At 44.0% G+C, this 19,629-nt stretch overlaps 1 protein-coding gene across 3 annotated transcripts in view; it reads left to right on the top strand.

Moving 5' to 3' along the window:
• The window catches only part of SLC15A5 (solute carrier family 15 member 5), a 58,457-nt gene that overhangs the window by 25,619 nt on the left and 13,209 nt on the right, over positions 1-19,629 (top strand). For all 3 annotated transcript variants that reach the window (XM_075919730.2, XM_075919731.2, XM_006130325.5), the window contains 2 exons: positions 7,455-7,643; positions 19,470-19,601. In XM_075919730.2, coding sequence (XP_075775845.2) covers positions 7,455-7,643; positions 19,470-19,601 — 321 coding nt within the window. The remainder of the gene's footprint in view (positions 1-7,454; positions 7,644-19,469; positions 19,602-19,629) is intronic.

The raw sequence follows: 19,629 nt of genomic DNA, 5'->3' as shown, positions 1-19,629 counted from the left end.
TAAAACTACCCTATCCTGGGAGATCATCTTGGTTACAACAATCTTATGACCCACTGTGATGGAGGACCACTCATGCAGCCCACTCACTAACCTAGGTTGCCCCTCACTTTCCTACAGCTTGCTCAAAATGGCTGTCTTTAGAGCATATGAACTCTACAAACCCAAGTCTATTGGCCCAGGCTGTGAGGCCTGCTTCTGCAGACTGTGTAGACATTCCCTCAAACATCTCAGAGGAAAATTGCTGTATATTTTCCCAAAGCAATTTTGGATGCTCAGTATTGGTTCTTTTGGTCATCTCTTCTGGCTCCAAGATAGAAGTGTCTTTTGGTCATGTTCTTGAAATACCAAATATTTAGACTGGTGGACTGCTGCATAATGTCCTTTTTTAGCTATTTCCAGCAGGTGGTATCCCTTGTTAGACAAAGCTCTTCACTGTGTGGTGGTTTGCCACACCACGGACATTTTTCCATGCTCTTGTATTCCTTTTCTTTTCTCCATATTAGTAATAGTGCTCTCTGGTTTGCTTTGTGCTTTTACTGGTATGGATGGGCTTGATTTCTGGGCTTCCTGAGGCATTTTTTCTCCCCCATATGTGTGGTATCCATAGTGGACTCTTTCTCATAGTTACTCCTGAGAAGAATCTCTTACTACTTTATGCATTCACTTTGGAAGACTATGTTCTCGGCTGTCTGTAGTGGGAGGGTAGGATCATTTTTGGAGTGTTTCTGATAGCCAGCTGTCCCTCAGCCCTCAAGTAAGCCTGGCTCTGATAAATTCTTCACTCATCTCCCTATAGCCCCAGTGTTGGATTACTTTGTGCAGAGCTATTACATTCACTGACCCCTCCTTCTCTTGCTGCTACAAGTAAAATTGTGCCTGCTCAAAAAAAAGCACATTGCAACATGGCAAGAAATACTTATCCGGTTCTTCAACTGCATTGAATTATTTCATCAGTGCTGCTGTGAGGCTTCTGGGAAGGATAATATTCTCTTCTGCAGATCCCATTGTATTCAGCTGGGTATTAATTTGTTTCTCCTCTGACTGCTGATGTAAACCAGAAGCATTACAGGACGTCAGGAATCTGCTTACCCAGAGTAAGCAGGGTGAGGAAATCATCTTCTGCTGGAGGTGATATTTAGAAAAGGACTGGGTAAGATGTAGCCACTTTGATTACTTTACCAGACTATCATGTTCCCACCACAACCATTTTCCTTGCCTCTGTGTGGATTGAGATGGCGTGGCCCTTTAAGGGAGCAAACTGTTGTTGGTGTGACAGAGGGGAAATTGATATTCCCATCTCCAAATCAGATGCTGCAAATGAGACACATTCTCGCTGACTTTATTAGCCTTATTAACTCCAGTCTTACACTTGACTAGTAACTTGTTTTATTATTCTTATATGTACGCCAACTCATCTGATGAGGTGGGTTTTACCCACGAAAGCTTATGCCTTCATAAATCTGTTAGTCTCTAAGGCAGACCTTTTTTGGGTCGGGAACCACTGACCCACAGAAAAATCCATTGGGGGGTGCACATATGTGAGCATCAAAAAAAGAAAAAAAAACCCTGATGAAACCCCCAGCTGTGGAGTAAAACACTCCCCACATTTCCCTTGCACACCAGAACTGGGGATGGTGGGAGGGGAGGCCAGCAGCCTAGTAGATTTTGTGGGCTTCCAGCTCCGCGGTGGAGCAACAGGGGGGCTGGAGCACCAGTACAGGCTCCCTAATGCTGGGGGGGGGCCCTGAGCTTCAGGGAATGCATCCAGGCAAGCAGGGGGCCATATCTGGCCCCCAGGCCTAAGCTTTCCCACCCCTGTTCTAAGGTGCCTCAGAATTCCTCATTGTTTTTGCAGATACATACTTAACACGGCTACGCCTCTGAGATTTTATTTATAGGAGATTGTGAGCACTCCATAGTTTGGCTATGCTGTAGTTCCATTGGTCTTAAATTTGTACTATGTTGATGTTTAGTTGTTTTTATTCAATTAGTGTAATTTGGGACCTGTGTTGTTTACCTCAATAGATTTTTTTTTTTTAAACTTGACCCAGAAAAATTAATTGAGAACTAGCTCCCTCATATAAATTCCTAATACAACTCCAGAGACAAACACATCTGAATGGTCATCTTGGTAACAATACATTTATTACCCACAACTAACCCCAGGTCTCTTACTAGGAGCATAACGTTTCCCTGACCAGTGGGTCATTTTTCAGAAGCACCCTCTTTAGCTGTCCATGAAAGAGCTGTATGTTAAGTCATGCTCCAGGACTTTCACTGCATTGTTCAGGTTGTTTTTCCTCAGCAAGCTTTTGTGCATGAATCAACCATGTAGACAGTCCTTGAGTGATGTCGGAAGGAGGTCTCAGTCTACCCATACAAAAACATCCTTTCTGAATACTTGTAGATGACAGTTTCCTAACTCAAAAAGTATTGCATCCAGGGGGAATTTTGTATTAGACTTTGTCTTGATTAATAAAGAGGTCATGATCACATAAGTAAAAATTAGCAGTAGCTTAGGTACAACATTATCATAACTATATTCTGTTTAAACATAATAAATATAAATAAATCCAAAGAAGTAATAAATATTCTCAGTGCTTTAAAAAGACCAGGTTCATAACACTAAAAATAACTATGAGCTAAATCAGGAGAGAGAATTTAACCCAAAAAACATAAATGATAACTGGAGATTGCTTAGGAACATTTTACTGACAGTCCAAAAAGCCACAAAGCAGCAAAAATGTCCCTCTTAAAAATGGCTTAAAGGGGAAGGGAAAGTAGTTATAATAAGGACAACATATAACACATGAGAAGTTGATAGTAATGGCTATAAACCAGAAGTTAGGTCTTGTAGAAAATTGCTAAGGGAAGCAAAAGAACAGAGGGAAAACTGAGCAGCAGAGTTAGGACATTATCTTATTTTTAAGTATATTAGGAAGAAGAAAAAACCTGACAATGGTACAGATCCATTTCTAGATGAAAAATGTAGCGTTGTCAACTGTAAATGCAGAAAAGCAGAATAGCTGCTGCAAATGCTAGATAATTTTAAATGAGCAGATCAAGATAACTTGCTCCAGGAACTTTAAAAGAGATGGCTGAGAAGCCCTCTTTATTATTAATGATGATTTTCAATGACTTTTGGAACACCGTAGATGTTCCAGAGTATTAGAAGAAAATTAATGTGCCAATATTTTTAAAAAGTGGAACAACCTATATAGCAATACACCTGTCAGTGTGGCATTGATCCCAAGCAAATTATTGGAATAGTTGATATAGGACTTGATTAATAAATTATTAAAAGAGGGTAACTTTATTGATGCCAGTTAAGATGGGTTTATGGAAAATAGATCCTGTCAAACTGACTTGATAATTTTTCAATATGATTACAAGTTTGGTTGATAAAAGGTGATAGTAGAATACATCAACACTAAGACTTTGTAAGAAAGTTGATGTGGAACTACATGATATTATAATTCAGAAATTAGAATGATACAAAGTCAACATGGCACATAATAAATGGATTAAAAACTAGATAATTCAAAGATTAATATGTAATTATAAATGCAAATTCATACTTAACTAGGTGTGTTCCAGTGCTGTCTCGCAGGAATTGGTTCTTGATGCTGTGCTATTTAACATTTTTATCATTGACCTGGAAGGAAACAAAAAGTCACCACTCAATATTTGCAAATATCATAAAGATTGAGGGTGGTAAATAGTGAAGAGAATGTGTTACTAATATAGAGCTGTCTCAATCACTTGGTAAAAAAAGTGCAAGCAAATACAACATATTTTAATACTGCCAAATGTAAAATTGTACATCTAAGAACAATGAATGTTACCAATACTTACTGGGTGGGGCTTCTATCCTGGGAAGCAGTCATTTTAAAAAGCACTTGGGGTCATGATGGACAGTCAGCTGAACATTAGTTCTCTGCATGATACTGTAGCCAACAAGATTAATCAGATCCATGGATGTATAAACAAGGGGATATGGAGTTGGAGTAAGGTAATCAGTTATCTTTTTATTGGGCACTTGTGCAACCACTGCAATAGTGCCCCCGCTTTTTTTTGTCAACAACTCGAGAAGTATGCTGAAAAATTGGAGAGATTTCAGACAAAAAACATAAGAATGCCTAAATAGGTTGAGAGAACCTGTTATCATAAGTATACATCCAGGTTTTGGATAAATATCCAAAACCTCCTTTTTGGGGGGAGGAGTGAAGTTCAGTAGCTAGAAGAGATGAAAGGAAGCGGGAGCTCTTTTGGTTGCTCTGCTCCTATCTCTATCAGATTTGTGTACCTGGGCAAACCCTTGAATTTCCATCTCCCCAGAATAGCTAACATAGTACAGTATTCAGATGTTAAATAAATACTTGTGAAGTGGTTTGAGAGACCCAGGATGAAAAACACGCTATATAAAATGCGAAGTAGTAATATTTTTTTCTCACTGAATCCTCTGGGGCTTGTCCTGCACTAACATGCCTTTTTATTTGGGGAACTTTTGACATAATAGATTTCAAGAAGCTCCTTGAAGGCTTTATACCTATTCTTGATATGATGCATCTGCTATCAAATGCTGTTGCATCCTCTCCTGTCATCGATTTTTTTTTCCAAGCAATAATTCATTTAGGTTCCTAATAAACATTAAAAGGGCCTTAATCAATGATAAAACAAGAACTGCATCCTCAGAAGATTTAAAATGTGAATTACAAGTTCGAGAAAGGCAGGAAAATTTTAGCCTGGAAGAGGTCGCAAAGGAGACCTTGAACCACACAAAGATTTTACTTTTGGGTCTTGTGGCCACTAAAACCTTCAGTGTTCTAGCCCCTTTGTTTCAACTTCACTGTATGCTTGACATTGGCATAATTTAAACCAATCCAGTGACAACAGCCCTTTGAATGTTGTTCAGTGAACAATTTTGGGATAGAGAACAGCATGAAATTTCCTAAACCAAGGTGAAACTTAACACAGAGCTCAGGTATTTGGGCCTGAAATGTCAAAAGTGACCTATAATTCTAATATCAAAGGGTAGCCCTGTGGTACCTTAGGGTACGTCTAGACTACATGCCTCCGTCGACGGAGGCATGTAGATTAGCCAGATCGGCAGAGGGAAATGAAGCCGCGATTAAAATAATCGCGGCTTCATTTAAATTTAAATGGCTGCCCCGCTCTGCCGATCAGCTGTTTGTCAGCAGATCGGGGCAGTCTGGATGCGCCGCACCGACAAAGAAGCCTTTCTTGATCGGCACAGGTAAACCTGGTTTCACGAGGTATACCTGTGCCGATCAAGAAAGGCTTCTTTGTCAGCGCGTCGTGTCCAGACTGCCCCGATCTGCCGACAAACAGCTGATCGGCAGAGCGGGGCAGCCATTTAAATTTAAATGAAGCCGCGATTATTTTAATCGCGGCTTCATTTCCCTCTGCCGATCTGGCTAATCTACATGCCTCCGTCGACGGAGGCATGTAGTCTAGACACACCCTTAGAGACTAACAAATAAATAGGATCATATTAGTTAGTCATGTTATTCTCTAAGATTTCACAGCACTACTCATTGATCTTAGAATTAAAGGTCACTAATTCTAAGAAAAAACAAATTAGAAACAACAAATTTAAAAAGTTCTACGCGCACACAATTTTTGTAATCAACTCAGATCTCTTAGGGCCTGATTCTCAGGGATACTGAAATTTAATAATTCCAGAGGAAATCAATCAGAACTACAGGTGCCCAGAACCTATGAAATATGGGTGTCTCAAAGTGAGCACCTAAAATTAGAGACCACTTCTGAAAATTTGGGTCTCAATATAGATTTGGGGGTTACAACAGTTTCTTTCTGTCTATGCAATAGATTCTCAATAGCATAAATGTGTGGTTTAAGTATTATTGCTATTGCTATTATTGCTATTATTATGTTGCAATCCATAGCATTTAAAATGCCACTAGGTCAGAAGGATAGTGTTTTATAACTGATTTGCACTCATCTTGCACAGGTGAAGAGAATGAGTGAAGAAGCAGACCACACTTTTTAAATCACTTGTACATGTGTGACTGCATCTAACAGTGGTTCATGTGTCATCCAGAGATACCATTAGATGATCAGAAGCAACTGTAGTCGTTATCTCTTGTGATCAAGGATTTCTGAGGCGAGTGGAAACTCGAGAGCTGTCAACCTTCAAATCTATATTCTAGCTTTTATGCTGTTTCTGCTCTGTTAAAAATTAAGCTTAAGGGGATTGCTTAAATCTGGATTCAGATGAAAAACTTGTGTTTCACTATCAACGAAAACAAATAGTTATTTATGAATGAGATTACTTTGATTTTCCAGTACTGTAGCTTCACCTTTGTTAAACAGAATAGCAAAGACTGGATCTCTAATAAATGTATTTGCAAAAGAGTAGGTCAGGAGAATTTACCCAGATCAAGCCAAGTTCAGTTAATATATATTGGGACAGAGTGGAAAGGCTGAATTAGTTAAAAGGAGTTCCCCAAAAAGTTTCTTGACTTATAATATTAAATATGCCATTTTAACTCTTAATACATAAGTATGGACACAATTTTGTCAAGGTAAAATTCAGCAAAATTCACAGAACAGTAATAGGAAAAATATACAAAATCAGAGTATGGTCATGGTGGGGGTGAAGCTGAAAAAGTCACAGAGATTCTGTGACCTATATCACCAAATCATAGCCGTATTCAAAAGCACCCATGTGGAGCCCTACTGAAGACAAGGGTGCTCCATGAGGATGCAGGGGGTCTGCCAGAATCCAGGCCAAAGGTGGTTAAAACCACTTTCACAAATTAAATGAATTGCAACCTTAACAATGGAGCCACCAATCATATCTTGCTAATACAAGCTTCAAAAAGATCAGAGTGGTCCTAACTGGGTCTTGTGCTCTTCCACATCTAGTGTAGGGGCTGACAAGACACAGATCATGTGTATGCATTCCTTACTCAGACCATTAACCTGTTACTGGCAATGTAAAGTGTTCCCAGGGGAATTGGGTGTTTTGTATCCTTCTCACCCTTTCCACTCACCCTTGTCTTCTCCTCCAGCTTTAGGTCTTCAGACTGCATACCTTCAAAAGTCTCTCCTTTTCCTCCTCCATTTACCACCTTCTGTTTCCCTAAAAAATGATTCTTTAAAACTCACCTCTTCGAAAATGCCTTCTTTCTCACATTTTGCAATCCCCCTTCCCCTTTCTCCAAAGTTGAACTCCCAACACTCAGTGCTTGCCCTTTGCCTTTTCTTGTTTAGACTGTAGCTCCTCGGGGCAGTGGGTGCTCCTTATTGATGTTCCAAAGGACCGTGCAAATGATAATGATAATTAAGAGCCTACTGAACTACAATTTGTTACTATGTATTTAAAAAAAACATGTTGTGTCACTTGATTATATTGGAATCTATAGCTTCATTCTTGTCAAAAAGCCCTCCTCTCTTTGTTTACTCAGTTGCAGGTCACTTCTTTGCGGCTCTGTCTGTGATGGTAGCTGGCTTTTCTGAAATACACAGGAAACACTTCCCTCAAGTGGAACAGGCTCTGTCAGGCAAAGTGCTTCCAGTTTCCTCCATGCCTTGTTTTCATCTGGCTCCTCAGTACATTTTACTTGGAGTGGCTGAAGCTTTGGTGACTCCCACCTGTAAGTATGTTTCATCAACTAACAGGGAATTACATTAACTTCACAAGAAGAATTAGAATGACTGTCATCTGATTTCTCACCTCTCGGCTCTCTTCCACAGGTTGCTGAATGGGCCTATTGAAGGAACCCAATTTCTGTTCCTTGCTGTACTCGGAGATTAGGAGGAATTTAGTGTTTGTCAGTCCTGAACATATCCAGTAATCAACCAAGAGCAGTGTAGTTGATAATTGCACTAGGCAAACTCCACCCTTTCCCACTTGTGTGTTGACTTTCTACCCTCTGCAAGTTGTTATTTTATGCGGAAAAAGCATATGATCTGGTTACCCTTGCATAACTACAAATGTTAGCCTTCAAAAATTATGCAGAGCTCTTTTAAAACCTAGTTACAGTAGTTGACTAAATGACCTTCTTAAATCGTGAATTCCATAGAAAGAATCTATATATTGTGTATATTTCTCTTCTTGTTTTTATTGTTCTAAAACAATTTCAGAAGTCTTCAGATTTTACATAGGGGTAGGAAATATTCCAAGCATTTGAATTGTCATTCTTATACTCTTAGATTTCTAGGAACTGAGGGTCATGGTCTCACTCAAAAGATAATTTTCCCTGGTTTAATGCATAGCACTAGCACATACATAATGCCTCTTCATCCACACATCTCAAGCACTTTATTGAGGCGGGTGTATGTGGTTTCTAGGCTACAGGCTAAGTGTAACAGAAAATTCTGACCTTCACTATTTATCTTAAAAAAAGAAAGGGTTAAGAGGTGACTTGATCATGGTCTATAAGTATCTATATGAGATTTTAGTAGAGGGCTCTTTAATCTAGCAGACAAAGGCATAACAAGGTCCAGTGGCTAGAAGATGAAACTGAATACATTCCAATTGGAAATAAGGCACAAGTTGCTAAAAGTAAGGGTAATTAACCATTGGAGTAACTTTCCTGGAAATGTAATGGGTTCTCGGTATTTAAATCAAGAGTGGATGGCTTTCTGTAAGATATGCTCTAACTCAACTAGGAGTTATGGATTTGGTGCAGGAAATGCCTGATAGCATACCTATATGCCTGTGGCATATAGGAAGGCAGATTAGGTGGTCAAAGTCATCCTTCAAATATATGGATTGGTTTTAAGACTGAAATGTTTGAAAATGCATACTAATTTTGGACATTGATGCTATGTCTACACTCGCGGCTTCTTGCACGAGTAATATGCAAATGAGTCTAAGTGGAATATCGCTGAGCCTCATTTGCATACCTAATGAGCTGCCATTTTTTTCAGAAGAGGCTCTTGCACAAGAAGGAGCATCTACACTGCCCCTTCTTGCGCAAGAAAAACCCTCTTGCGCGATGCCATTCTTCCTGAAAAGTAATAGGTGTAACGGCATTGCGCAAGGGGTTTTTCTTGCTCAAGAAGGGGCAGTGTAGACACACCTTCTTGCGCAAGAGCCTCATCTGAAAAAAATGGTGGCTCATTAGGTATGCAAATGAGGGTCGGCAATATTCCACACTTAGACTCATTTGCATATTTCTCATGCAAGAAGCCACGAGTGTAGACATAGCCTGAGAGGTTTGGGTATTCAGTCTGAGGGGATAGCTTTCAGGTGCTCAGACCCTACAACTCTCACTGATGTCAGTATTCCCATTATACAATGGAGAGGTTATTTTATTATCTTATCCAAAGGCAGTCTTAAACAATTATCCATTACTTACCTTTTAACCCAGGATTTTGTGAGCTCCACTGTCTAAGGCTGGCCCTTCTCATTCTATTATTTCATTGAAATTATTACATTAAAGGAACATGAAGTTTGCGAAGTCAGATTCTCAAAGGGTATGAAATGCTGGAATTAAGGTTGCTGGTTCATCTTGCTTATTGAATAAAGCAGGGGTCCTGTGAAAAAAAAATGCTGCAATATTGCAATTAGTATAACAGGGTTTATGCACAGTGGGCCAAATTCAGATTGCTGAGGCTCTTGAAAGTTTGATTTTGCACCCATCACATTTATTTATAGCTGTTCATTTACAGTGTCACTTCCTAGGCTTTTTTAAAAAAAAGCAATCTGAATAAACAAATGCCCTCACATGGACCAATGCCCTCACATGGACCAAATTCTTCACACCCAACATATGCACACTCACACCCTTACATGGGTCATCAACTGGGTTGAGAATCTTTAGATCCACTTCACTGACCTATGTTGTTGTTGTTGTTGTTCGTCCATCGTATTCGAAGAGGACCTTGACATCTAACGGGTTGTGGAGTGTCCATGGTGTGTCCGCAAATGGCTGATAAGGCCGATACGGGCACGGAATGTTCTGCCACATGTTGGGCAGACATGTGTGGGCACCACTGTTGCAGCTTTTGCAACTCTGGCTTTACGGAGTGCTCACTTCTCTTGTGCTATGGTTGTTCTTCTGGCTTCAGATGTTTGACAGCCTTGGTAGATCAGCGTGTGCCATGTTGATCGGTCTTGTGCCAGGATCTCCCAGGAGGTGGTGTCAATATCCAGGGACTTGAGAGAGGCTTTAAGCGTATCTTTGTATCGCTTCTTTTGTCCCCCGTGCGATCACTTCCCTTAAAACAGCTCACTATAGAAAAGCTGTTTAGGGATGCGATGATCTGGCATCCTTTCAACATGGCCTGCCCAGCGTGTCTGAGCTTTCATCAGCAGGCTGTAAACTGACGGCAGACCTGCTCTAGAAAGGACTTCTGCATCTGGCACCTTATCCTGCCACCGGATCCTCAGAAGTCTGCGGAGGCAAATCGTGTGGAAGTGGTTCAGTTGCCTAGCGTGCCTCCTGTATACAGTCCAAGTCTCACTGGCATACATCAGGGTAGTTAACACTACTGCTCGATAGACTTTAAGCTTTGTAGCAAGGCTTATTCCACGGCGGTCCCACACTTTGGTCAGCAGTCTGCCAAATGCAGAGCTTGCCTTGGCGACTCTGCAGTTGACCTCGATGTCAATTGTCACTGAGCGGGAGAGGGTGCTGCCAAGATATGTAAATTGGTCCACTGCTTGCAGCTTTTGTCCCTTCACTGTGATGGTGGGCACTTGATGCTGAGCTTTTGGAGCTGGCTGGTGCATCACTTCAGTTTTCTTTGTGTTGATGAGAAGGCTGAAGTTGTCATATGCTGCTGCGAATTTGTCCATGCTGGCTTGCATTTCCTGCTCTGATCCAGCATTCAGGGCGCAGTCATCAGCAAAAAGGAGATCTCGTAGCACAGTCTCCTTTATCTTGGTGACAGCCTGGAGTCTTTGCAGGTTAAACAGTTTCCCATCGGTCCTGTATCTCAGTCTGATTCCCAAGGAACTGTTCTGAAAGGCGTCTGACAGCATGGCTGAAAACATTATGCTGAACAGGGTCGGTGCCAGCACACACCCTTGCTTGATGCCGATTGTGACGGGAAAGGCCTCTGAAGCTTCTCCATCATCCAGAACACGAGCCGTCATGCTGTCATGGAACTGACGTACCATCAAGATGAATCTGTCAGGGCACCCAAACTTAGACATGATGCGCCACAGACCTTCGCGACTGACAGTGTCAAAAGCCTTGGTGAGATCCACGAAGATGGTGTACAGTTCACGATTCTGCTCTTGACACTTCTCTTGGAGCTGTCGGACTGCGAAGATCATATCCACCGTGCCACGCTCTTTGCGGAAACCGCACTGTGTCTCGGGTAATAAACCCTGTTCCAGGTGGTCAATCAGACGATTCAGCAACACTCGTGCAAGGATCTTACCTGCGATGGAAAGCAGTGATATTCCTCTATGATTATCGCAAACTTGTCGATTTCCTTTCCTCTTGTAGAGGTGTACGATGGACACGTCTTTCAGTTCCTGAGGAATAGATCCTTGATTCCAGAAGGACTGGAACAGCTGAGTGAGTTTGTCGACAAGCACTGCACCACCACCCTTATAGACTTCCGCTGGGATCGCATCAGATCCTGGGGCCTTGCCACTGGACAGCTGGCTGATGGCCTGTAAGGTTTCAGTCTCTGATGGTGAGATATCCAGGCTGTAGTTGATATCCGCCTGGGGCATTCTATCAATCACCTCGTTATTGATGGAAGATGGGCAGTTCAGTACGGATTGGAAGTGCTCAGCCCAACGCTGTAAAATCAGAGCCTTCTCAGTAATGAGAGTTGCACCATCTGAGTCCAGTAGAGGGGAACTCCCTGAGGGCTGAGGTCCATACAAGGATCTAAGGGCTTAGTAGAACCGTTTGGCATCGTTTCTGTGACGGACCCGGTAGGGTCCGCACTTGAACCGGCGGGGGGAACCACCCCCGCGAGGGGAAAAGCGGCGGCAGCGGCCGCCGAGCGTGCCCAGGCGGCGGCACTGGGGGCCGGACGCCCCGCAACCCCGGAAAGAGCCGGGAGCGGGAGACGAGGCCGAGCGCGAGCAGCCAGGAAGCGCCCGCCCCTGCCGCCCCGACTGACACTCCAGGCGGGCACCCGGGAACGCCCAGGGACACCCGGGAGGGGGGCCGCGCCGGGGTGGGCGGGGCCAACCCCTCCGACGTCATCCCCCGGCGACAATAACAGCCGGGGACGTCCCGGCGAGAAGGGGGGAAGATTCCAACAACGGGCGCCCTGGCGTCCAGGAGCACCAAGCCCCCAGCCCTTGGGGCGACCCGGCGAGACGGACTCGGCAGCTGGCGGCTCGTCCTGGGACGCGCCCGACGACTCCGGCGTGGTGAGTCACCCGGGGCTTGTTCCGCCTGTGGGACAGGTCAGCAGGGAGTGGAAGGAGCCCGAGGCGGGGCCCCTGTGGCGCCCGTGGGCGGACGAGTTGAGGGCCACAGCCCCGTCCGCCGTGGGGAGCGACGACCAGTCGTGAACCCCCACTTAGGGCCTCGGGCTGGGACCCGGAGGTGAGGGAGGGCCCGGGTCCCCCACTCCCCTTTTCCTCCCACGCCACTACCTGCCCCTACTCCGCCAGGTCGAGGGGCAGGGGAAAGAGACGGAGGGGTCGCAGAGCCCCCCCAGTCCCTCGGGGCTGAGGGGTGATCGCCCCCGCAGCTAGAACCTACTGGACGGACCCCGGGTGGGGCGACCAACGAACCTAGTTCAGGCGGGAGGGGTACGCTGGGCCCCGCTCCCCCCCCCCAGACTTGGGCCGAGAGCGGCCCGGGAGAAGGGGCGAGGAGCTCGCACCCCGGGAACCCCGTCACAGTTTCTATCAGAAAACTTCTGGATTTCATCTGCTTTGGCACTCAACCAGGAGTCCTGCATCTTGCGAAGCTTGCTCTGTACGATCCTGCGAATGTTATTGAAGGCATTTTTCTTAGCTGTTGACGATGGGTCATTCTGATGAGCACGGTGAAGGCGATGCTTTTCAGCAAGTATGGCCTTGATCTCTTCATCGTTTTCATCAAACCAGTCCTGCTGTTTCCTGTGTGAGGGTCCAAGAACCTTTAGTGCAGAAGAGTGCACAATATCCCGGAAGTGTTCCCAGTCCTTCTCAGCATTTTCCTCTAATTGCAGCTCTAAAAGTTGGTTGCCAAGATCTTCTGCTAGTAAAGCTGCTGTGTTGGGGTTCCTCAGTCTACTGACATTGATCTTTTTCATCACAGCTTTGTTTCCCTGCGGACGTCTCTTTGGCTTGATGTGAAAGCTTAATTTGGAGATAAGTCTGTGGTCAGTCCAACAGTCAGCACTCGGCATGGCCTTGGTCACCCTTACATCCTGTCTGTCTTTCCTCCACACAATGACATAATCAATGAGATGCCAGTGCTTAGAGCGTGGGTGCATCCAGGACGTCTTTTTGAGAGTGGGCAGGCAGAAGATGGTATTGGTGATGATCAAATCATGAGCCGCACATGTCTTCAGTAATAGTAGGCCATTGCTGTTACATTTACCGATTCCATTTTTTCCAATGATGCCATCCCAGGCAATGTGATCAGATCCTACTCTCGCGTTGAAATCGCCAAGTAGAATCAGCCTGTCAGTGCGCTTCACGGATGAGAGTAGGGCATCGAGATCTTCATAAAACTTGTCCTTTACTTCATCCGGATTCGTCATTGTGGGCGCGTAAGCGCTGATCAGTGTGGCTTGCTTTCCTCTCGGTAGTGGAAGATGCAGTGTCATGAGTCAGTCATTCACGCCCTTAGGAAGACTGGCAAGTTTGCGGACAAGATGATTCTTAACTGCAAAGCCAACTCCAGATTCACGACGTTCGTCACTGCTGTGTCCATGCCAGAAGAATGTGTAACCACCTCCTGTTTCCATGAGCTGACCTTCATTTGCTAGACGAGTTTCACACAGTGCCGCAATATCGATGTTAAATTTTGTGAGCTCTCTGGCGACCAGGGCTGTTCTTCTTTCTGGTCGATCTGCTGAAGGGTTGTCTTGAAGCGTGCGTACGTTCCATGTGCCAATAGTGAGTGGTGTCACCTTGCATTTTGTTTGAAATTTTATTGTTCGACCGCATGAGATGGGATCCCCTCCAGCCGCGGTAAGCTGGCCAGGGTTCTATGAAGCAAACAATGTTTAGGGCACCTTTTCTAGCCCCTTCCTCTTACTACGGAGGTGAGCAGTGCAATCCTAAAGACGGCTGCTCAGTCACTCAGGTAGACGCCGAATCCAGCTGTTGCTTCAGCCAGCAAGAAGACGACCATTAGACCTGAGCCGCCTGTGTGCAGGTCCGCGGCTACAGCTCCCAGTGTATCCACACCTGCTGCTTCGTCGCTCGCCCGTCGCCACAGGACTTTAAGGTTTACGGGAAATAGGGGATGTCGAGATGTCAAAACTTGCGCGTGAATTGGATTAAAGTGAGGGAGAGGTGCGCATAGTCAGCCTCACTCTCTCTTCCCAGATTCCATCTTGCTCCAATGGCAGGACTAATGTCAAGATGGTTGGAGATGGGCTGGGCGCAGTGGTTGACCAGGGCATCTTTCATGTCTTGCCGTGCTCTTAGCGTACCACATCGCTTGCAGAAACCACCTTCATGACCGTTGGTCCTATTCTAGTAGGTCTCATCCGCTCGATCCGCCGGAGTCTGTCTTCACATGCTCAGGATAGACAAGTCCCTATCTCACCGAAGGTCCATGACCCGACGGCTACTCTCAACCTGGTTTAGCCAGCCTGTCGAAGCTGTTGCCCGGGGTGTGGCCGCTGCACATGCTACAGCTACTAGGAGCCACAGGTGAGAGTTGAGTGACAAGTGGGGACCAAAGGCGGACGAGCTGCCCTAAAAGGACATGACATGCCCGTACATCAGAGGTGCTACCCCTCCCTGAACACCCCATACATCCCTCACTGACATATACCGATTAAGCCAGTGGCTCCTCCTGGAGGGATTCTGTGCCTAAAACTTCCATGCACTGTGTTGTAAAATTCTGCACATTTTATTTGTCAGAATAACACTCGTTTCCATTATTTTGGCAATTTATTTCAAAATACCTGTTAGCAAATATGTCTGCTATAATACAGATATACAAAAAAAAATCCCCCAGGGACAGAGAGCTAAAGAAACCCCTACAACAACTCAGTTCCTGCTTCTCTGCCCCCTCCATCCCTCAGTCAGCTATGGGGCCCCTCTTGTGTAGATACTCACCCCCCCCCTTCCCCCAGACACTCACTCCCCCTACCCTTCTAGAATCAGTGATCTAGAGGGAGAAATAGCCTGATGCTGGGTCCTGAGCCTGTACAGAATTTCTGAGAAACCTCCAGTTTCCTCCCACTTCCACTCACACCCTGCCCCTCCCAATCCCCGCCTTGTCTGGGATGTGCCAGCAGGGCTCTGCTGGCTCCAGCAGCCCCCTAGTGGCAGCCAACGTCTTGCAGCCCATTTCAGGGGAGGGGAAGAAATTCTTCACACACAACATTAATTTCTGCAAAATTCTACATTGTGCAGTGACACAGAATTCCTCCAGGACTAAATGGAATAATGTCAGTGTTAGTCTTGGGGGGGGGGGAGGGGAGGGTAGCCATGTTAGTCTGTAACTAAACAAAATTTAGTTACAGAGCTTAAAATAAAAAGCAGAAAAAGAGGGGAAGGGGGAGAAAACCCTGTCAGTTAAAGTATCCAGGCTAAATGAGGCTAATGGAGTAGGTTGTAAGTGTCTCATACTTAGCTTTTGATGCCATTTAGGTGTTGAATATAACAGTCCATCCAGTTCAGTCTTTGTTCAACCCTGAGAGAGTGTCAAATTGGCATACGAAGGCCAGTTTACCAGATTCTCTATCTAGTTTAATTTTCTGCTTTTGATTTTAAGCTCTGTGCCTCTTACTCCATATTTGTCATCTGAAGAAGTGGGCTGTGCCAACAAAAACTCATGATACTATCTATCTATATTTTTGATTAGTTTCTAAGGTGCTACGAGACCATTGTTGTTTTTTAAGGTGTGGGATTTTTTTTCTAGTGTTATGTTGTTATCCATATCTTCCATCAGCTTTCTACAGATTTTTCTACTTCTCCAGATAGTTCTAAACTAAGCATGCATAAAGTGCAACCCATGGAGACCTGCCCTTTTGTTACTCCCACTTCAGAGAGCAGACAAAACTGGTGAATTCAGGCACTACCTGTTCTATGAAGGATACAAACATATATTTTGGTTGCATTACACTTAAGATTCAGTTAAAAGTTTTAAATCCATCCCTTTGCCACCTTGCACATTGCCCTCTTCTACAACTAAACAGAGGAACTTTGCTCATATGTGACCCTGCTGTAGACTGCTAGTTGAAGCAGCTGCCCTTCTGTTACCAAATCAATTTAAATCCTGAATCTGTTCAGGTGTGCCAACATTTCTGCAATAAATCCATGGTGGTTTATGGCCTTATTCCTCAATAACTTTTAATGCTGTTTCTTTTAAAAAATCTGCAATGTTGAAAGATAGAACTCCTATAACAAGTTATTCTAGGAGTATTCAGTATATTGAAGGGGTCTGTTGTGTGGTTTCAAACCCACAAAGTACACCTGTTTGTTCTTGTTGTAGTACTTATGGGTATGTCTACACTACCCCGCTAGTTCGAACTAGGGGGGTAATGTAGGCATACCGCACTTGCAAATGAAGCCCGGGATTTGAATTTCCCGGGCTTCATTTGCATAAGCAGGGAGCCGCCATTTTTAAAACCCCGCTGGTTCGAACCCCGTGCAGCGCGGCTACACGGGGCACGAACTAGGTAGTTCGAACTAGGCTTCCTAGTTCGAACTACCGTTACTCCTCATGAGGAAGCCTAGTTTGAACTACCTAGTTCGTGCCCCGTGTAGCCGCACTGCACGGGGTTCGAACCAGCGGGGTTTTAAAAATGGCGGCTCCCCGCTTATGCAAATGAAGCCCGGGAAATTCAAATCCCGGGCTTCATTTGCAAGTGCGGTATGCCTACATTACCCTCCTAGTTCGAACTAGCGGGGTAGTGTAGACATACCCTATGATACTTTCATCTTTTAAAATGTACTAAATTTAAAGCAGGATTCAAATACATTGATTGCTAGTTCTGGCTAAAGAAACACACAAGCTGGGAACGAAAAGGTCAAGAATATAAAAAAGCTAAATCCACTCAAATAATTCACACAAGCTATGTTAATAGTCCAGAAGAGATGTGTATATACTGTATGTTTTGTCAAACAAATAGTTACCATATCTGCAGTGTCTGATAATGCGTTGCAAAAAAGTATCTGCACATATAGTCCAACTGTCCCAAAGCACTTTGGGAATGCTAAGTTTCATAACAAACAGCCCCTTAGTTAAGGAGATCCCTTCACCCACCACTGAAATGCAATAGTCTCTCTAGGGTAGAATGCAGCAGCTGTTGAATAGCTCACAGCAAGACTGTGGGAGAAGTAAGGAATAAAGTGTGTAACTGAAACTTCAGGAGTCATTTACGTAAGCAGAATGCAATTACCAGAGCTGAATTTGTCCAGGACATGAGCTTTGTGCCCCTACTCTTGCAAAAATGCTCAATGATTTCAAGTGGTCTGGATTTTGGTTTTACAATTTTTTAAGCATTGTCTTCCCTGCTAAAAAAAAAAGTGTTGTTTTTATGTTGGGGGTAAGTAACGTGTGTGAGTTATCCTGAATGAATGAACACACACGTTCTCTCACTCGCTTTGAAGATGAGGATCTTCAGTTTTACCAAGAGGTAAACTCCCAAGGGTCAACCCCTGCTGAGTGGGTATATGGACGTTTATCTCATGATTCAACTAAACAATCCTATAGCCCTTCCATTAGTTTAGCCCACATTTAAAAAAACCATTCTTTTGGCAATGAAGACAAGGCCACAGACTGTACTGTCATATACACAGAATGCCATATGGTCACCTTTCTCTTCCCCACAAATTCTGGCTTTCCTCCTGAACGAGGTAAACACGCCACTAGCTGAATCAGGTTCAAAGCCTGAATTCTTAATAGGCTTTCCAAATCCCTCATTTGGACTGGCAAATCAAGGATGGGGACAGTGACTGTTTTGTGTCAGTTATAGTCAGTAATGAGTCAAGAATCCAAATGTGGAATTAGGCTCTCCAAATGACAGTCTTCACAATGCAAATGCTTAACATGAAGGTTGCTGCAGTATCAGCTAAGGAGGGGGAAAGAGAAGGGACATGGAAGACTGGAATTGCTGGGAGTAGATGCAACATGCACTCCAAAAATGAGATTACGAAGACTAGAGACTTTGGCAACAGCTGAAGTGTGATAACAAAGAGCTGTGCAGAAAACTGGACAGGAAATATCTGAGTGTCATAGCAGTAATTCTAGTGAAGCAGAAATCCATAATTAATAATTGGCAAACAGTCTTGCTGGGTCACTTTTCATGATGAAAGAAGCAGTTCTGCTCATTGTCAACTGATTATTCTTAAAAATTGAAATCTAGGAGGAGGCTTGGCTTGCTCACACTTATTCAGTTTGGCTTGCTCACACTGAGATTCCTTCTGTACCTCCTCCCTAATAATCTAATTTAATAACTTATTTGTAATTAAGCTAAAGGTGATCAACTGGTTTGCTTCACTCTTTTTGAAGTAATTGCTGGCTCTGTACTAAAGATGCAACTACCTAAAGATCACTGGGAAGGGGAGACTACATGGCAAATTATGAGTTATCGTGCAAATTTACTGCTAGTTGAAGAAGGTGAATCAGTGACAGTCACAGGAACAGTGGTCTATTTGTTCTGCAGAAGAGGTACATCGCTGAGAGGTCACCCAAGCCTGCTCCACGAGAGAGGAGGCTCTTCCTTAGAAACACAAGATTGTTTCAATACTAGATTTGAGGGGTCTCACCAAAGCTTCTTACAAAGATTCCCCATCTAGAGCTGCTCTGAACTAGTCTCTCTCTCCTAGGAGGTTAGGTCTTTGCCCTCCAGGACTACATTTACACAGATGACCTAAAGATTAAAGGCTCTAGTCCACATTCTAGCTTTGAGCTCTAAAACCACATCATTTGCTTTACTAGAGTTACATAACAATATTGCACTACTTAACATGGAAACAAATTTGTCCTTTCTATTGATTGCTTTGATTTGGTCTTTTATTTTCTACAGATTCTCATGATCACTTGAGCAAAGCCATTACAAAGGAACAGGGTAATGATTAAATCCCAGTGTAACGTGTCTGAAATGCTTGAGTATCATTGAAGCAATAGGCCGTACACTAAACCTTTGGGGGGGGGGGAGGTAGGAAAATCCCTCACTGATGCATCTCCACCCATCTGTGTGGGGCGTATGAACATCCCAAGCCACTAGCATCATTAACACATCATCAAGTTCTGCTCAAAACTGATCTAAACGACACTATTTAAAAGGACTAGTCACCATGGCAGCCTTGTCTCCACTAACACTCCCCATTATTTATTGTGTAACTTGTAACTGTCTTCTGCTTTCTTGCAAAGGTTCCTTATTAACATTCAGGCTTGTGCCAGGCAGAATCCGAGGGCTTGCCATGCACTTTTTGACCTTCTTCAATGGAGCTGGTTGTTTTATGGGAGCCTTTATTGTTCAAACAACATACATCGGCTCTCGAGGTAAGAGTGTGCTCATGCTGCATGTGTG

Source organism: Pelodiscus sinensis, chromosome 1 (assembly GCF_052426305.1).
Source record: "Pelodiscus sinensis isolate ZL-2025 chromosome 1, ASM5242630v1, whole genome shotgun sequence".
Classification (NCBI taxonomy): Eukaryota; Metazoa; Chordata; order Testudines; family Trionychidae; genus Pelodiscus; species Pelodiscus sinensis.
Note: the sequence above shows the minus strand (reverse complement) of the source record. Positions and strands in the feature narration are given on the sequence as shown.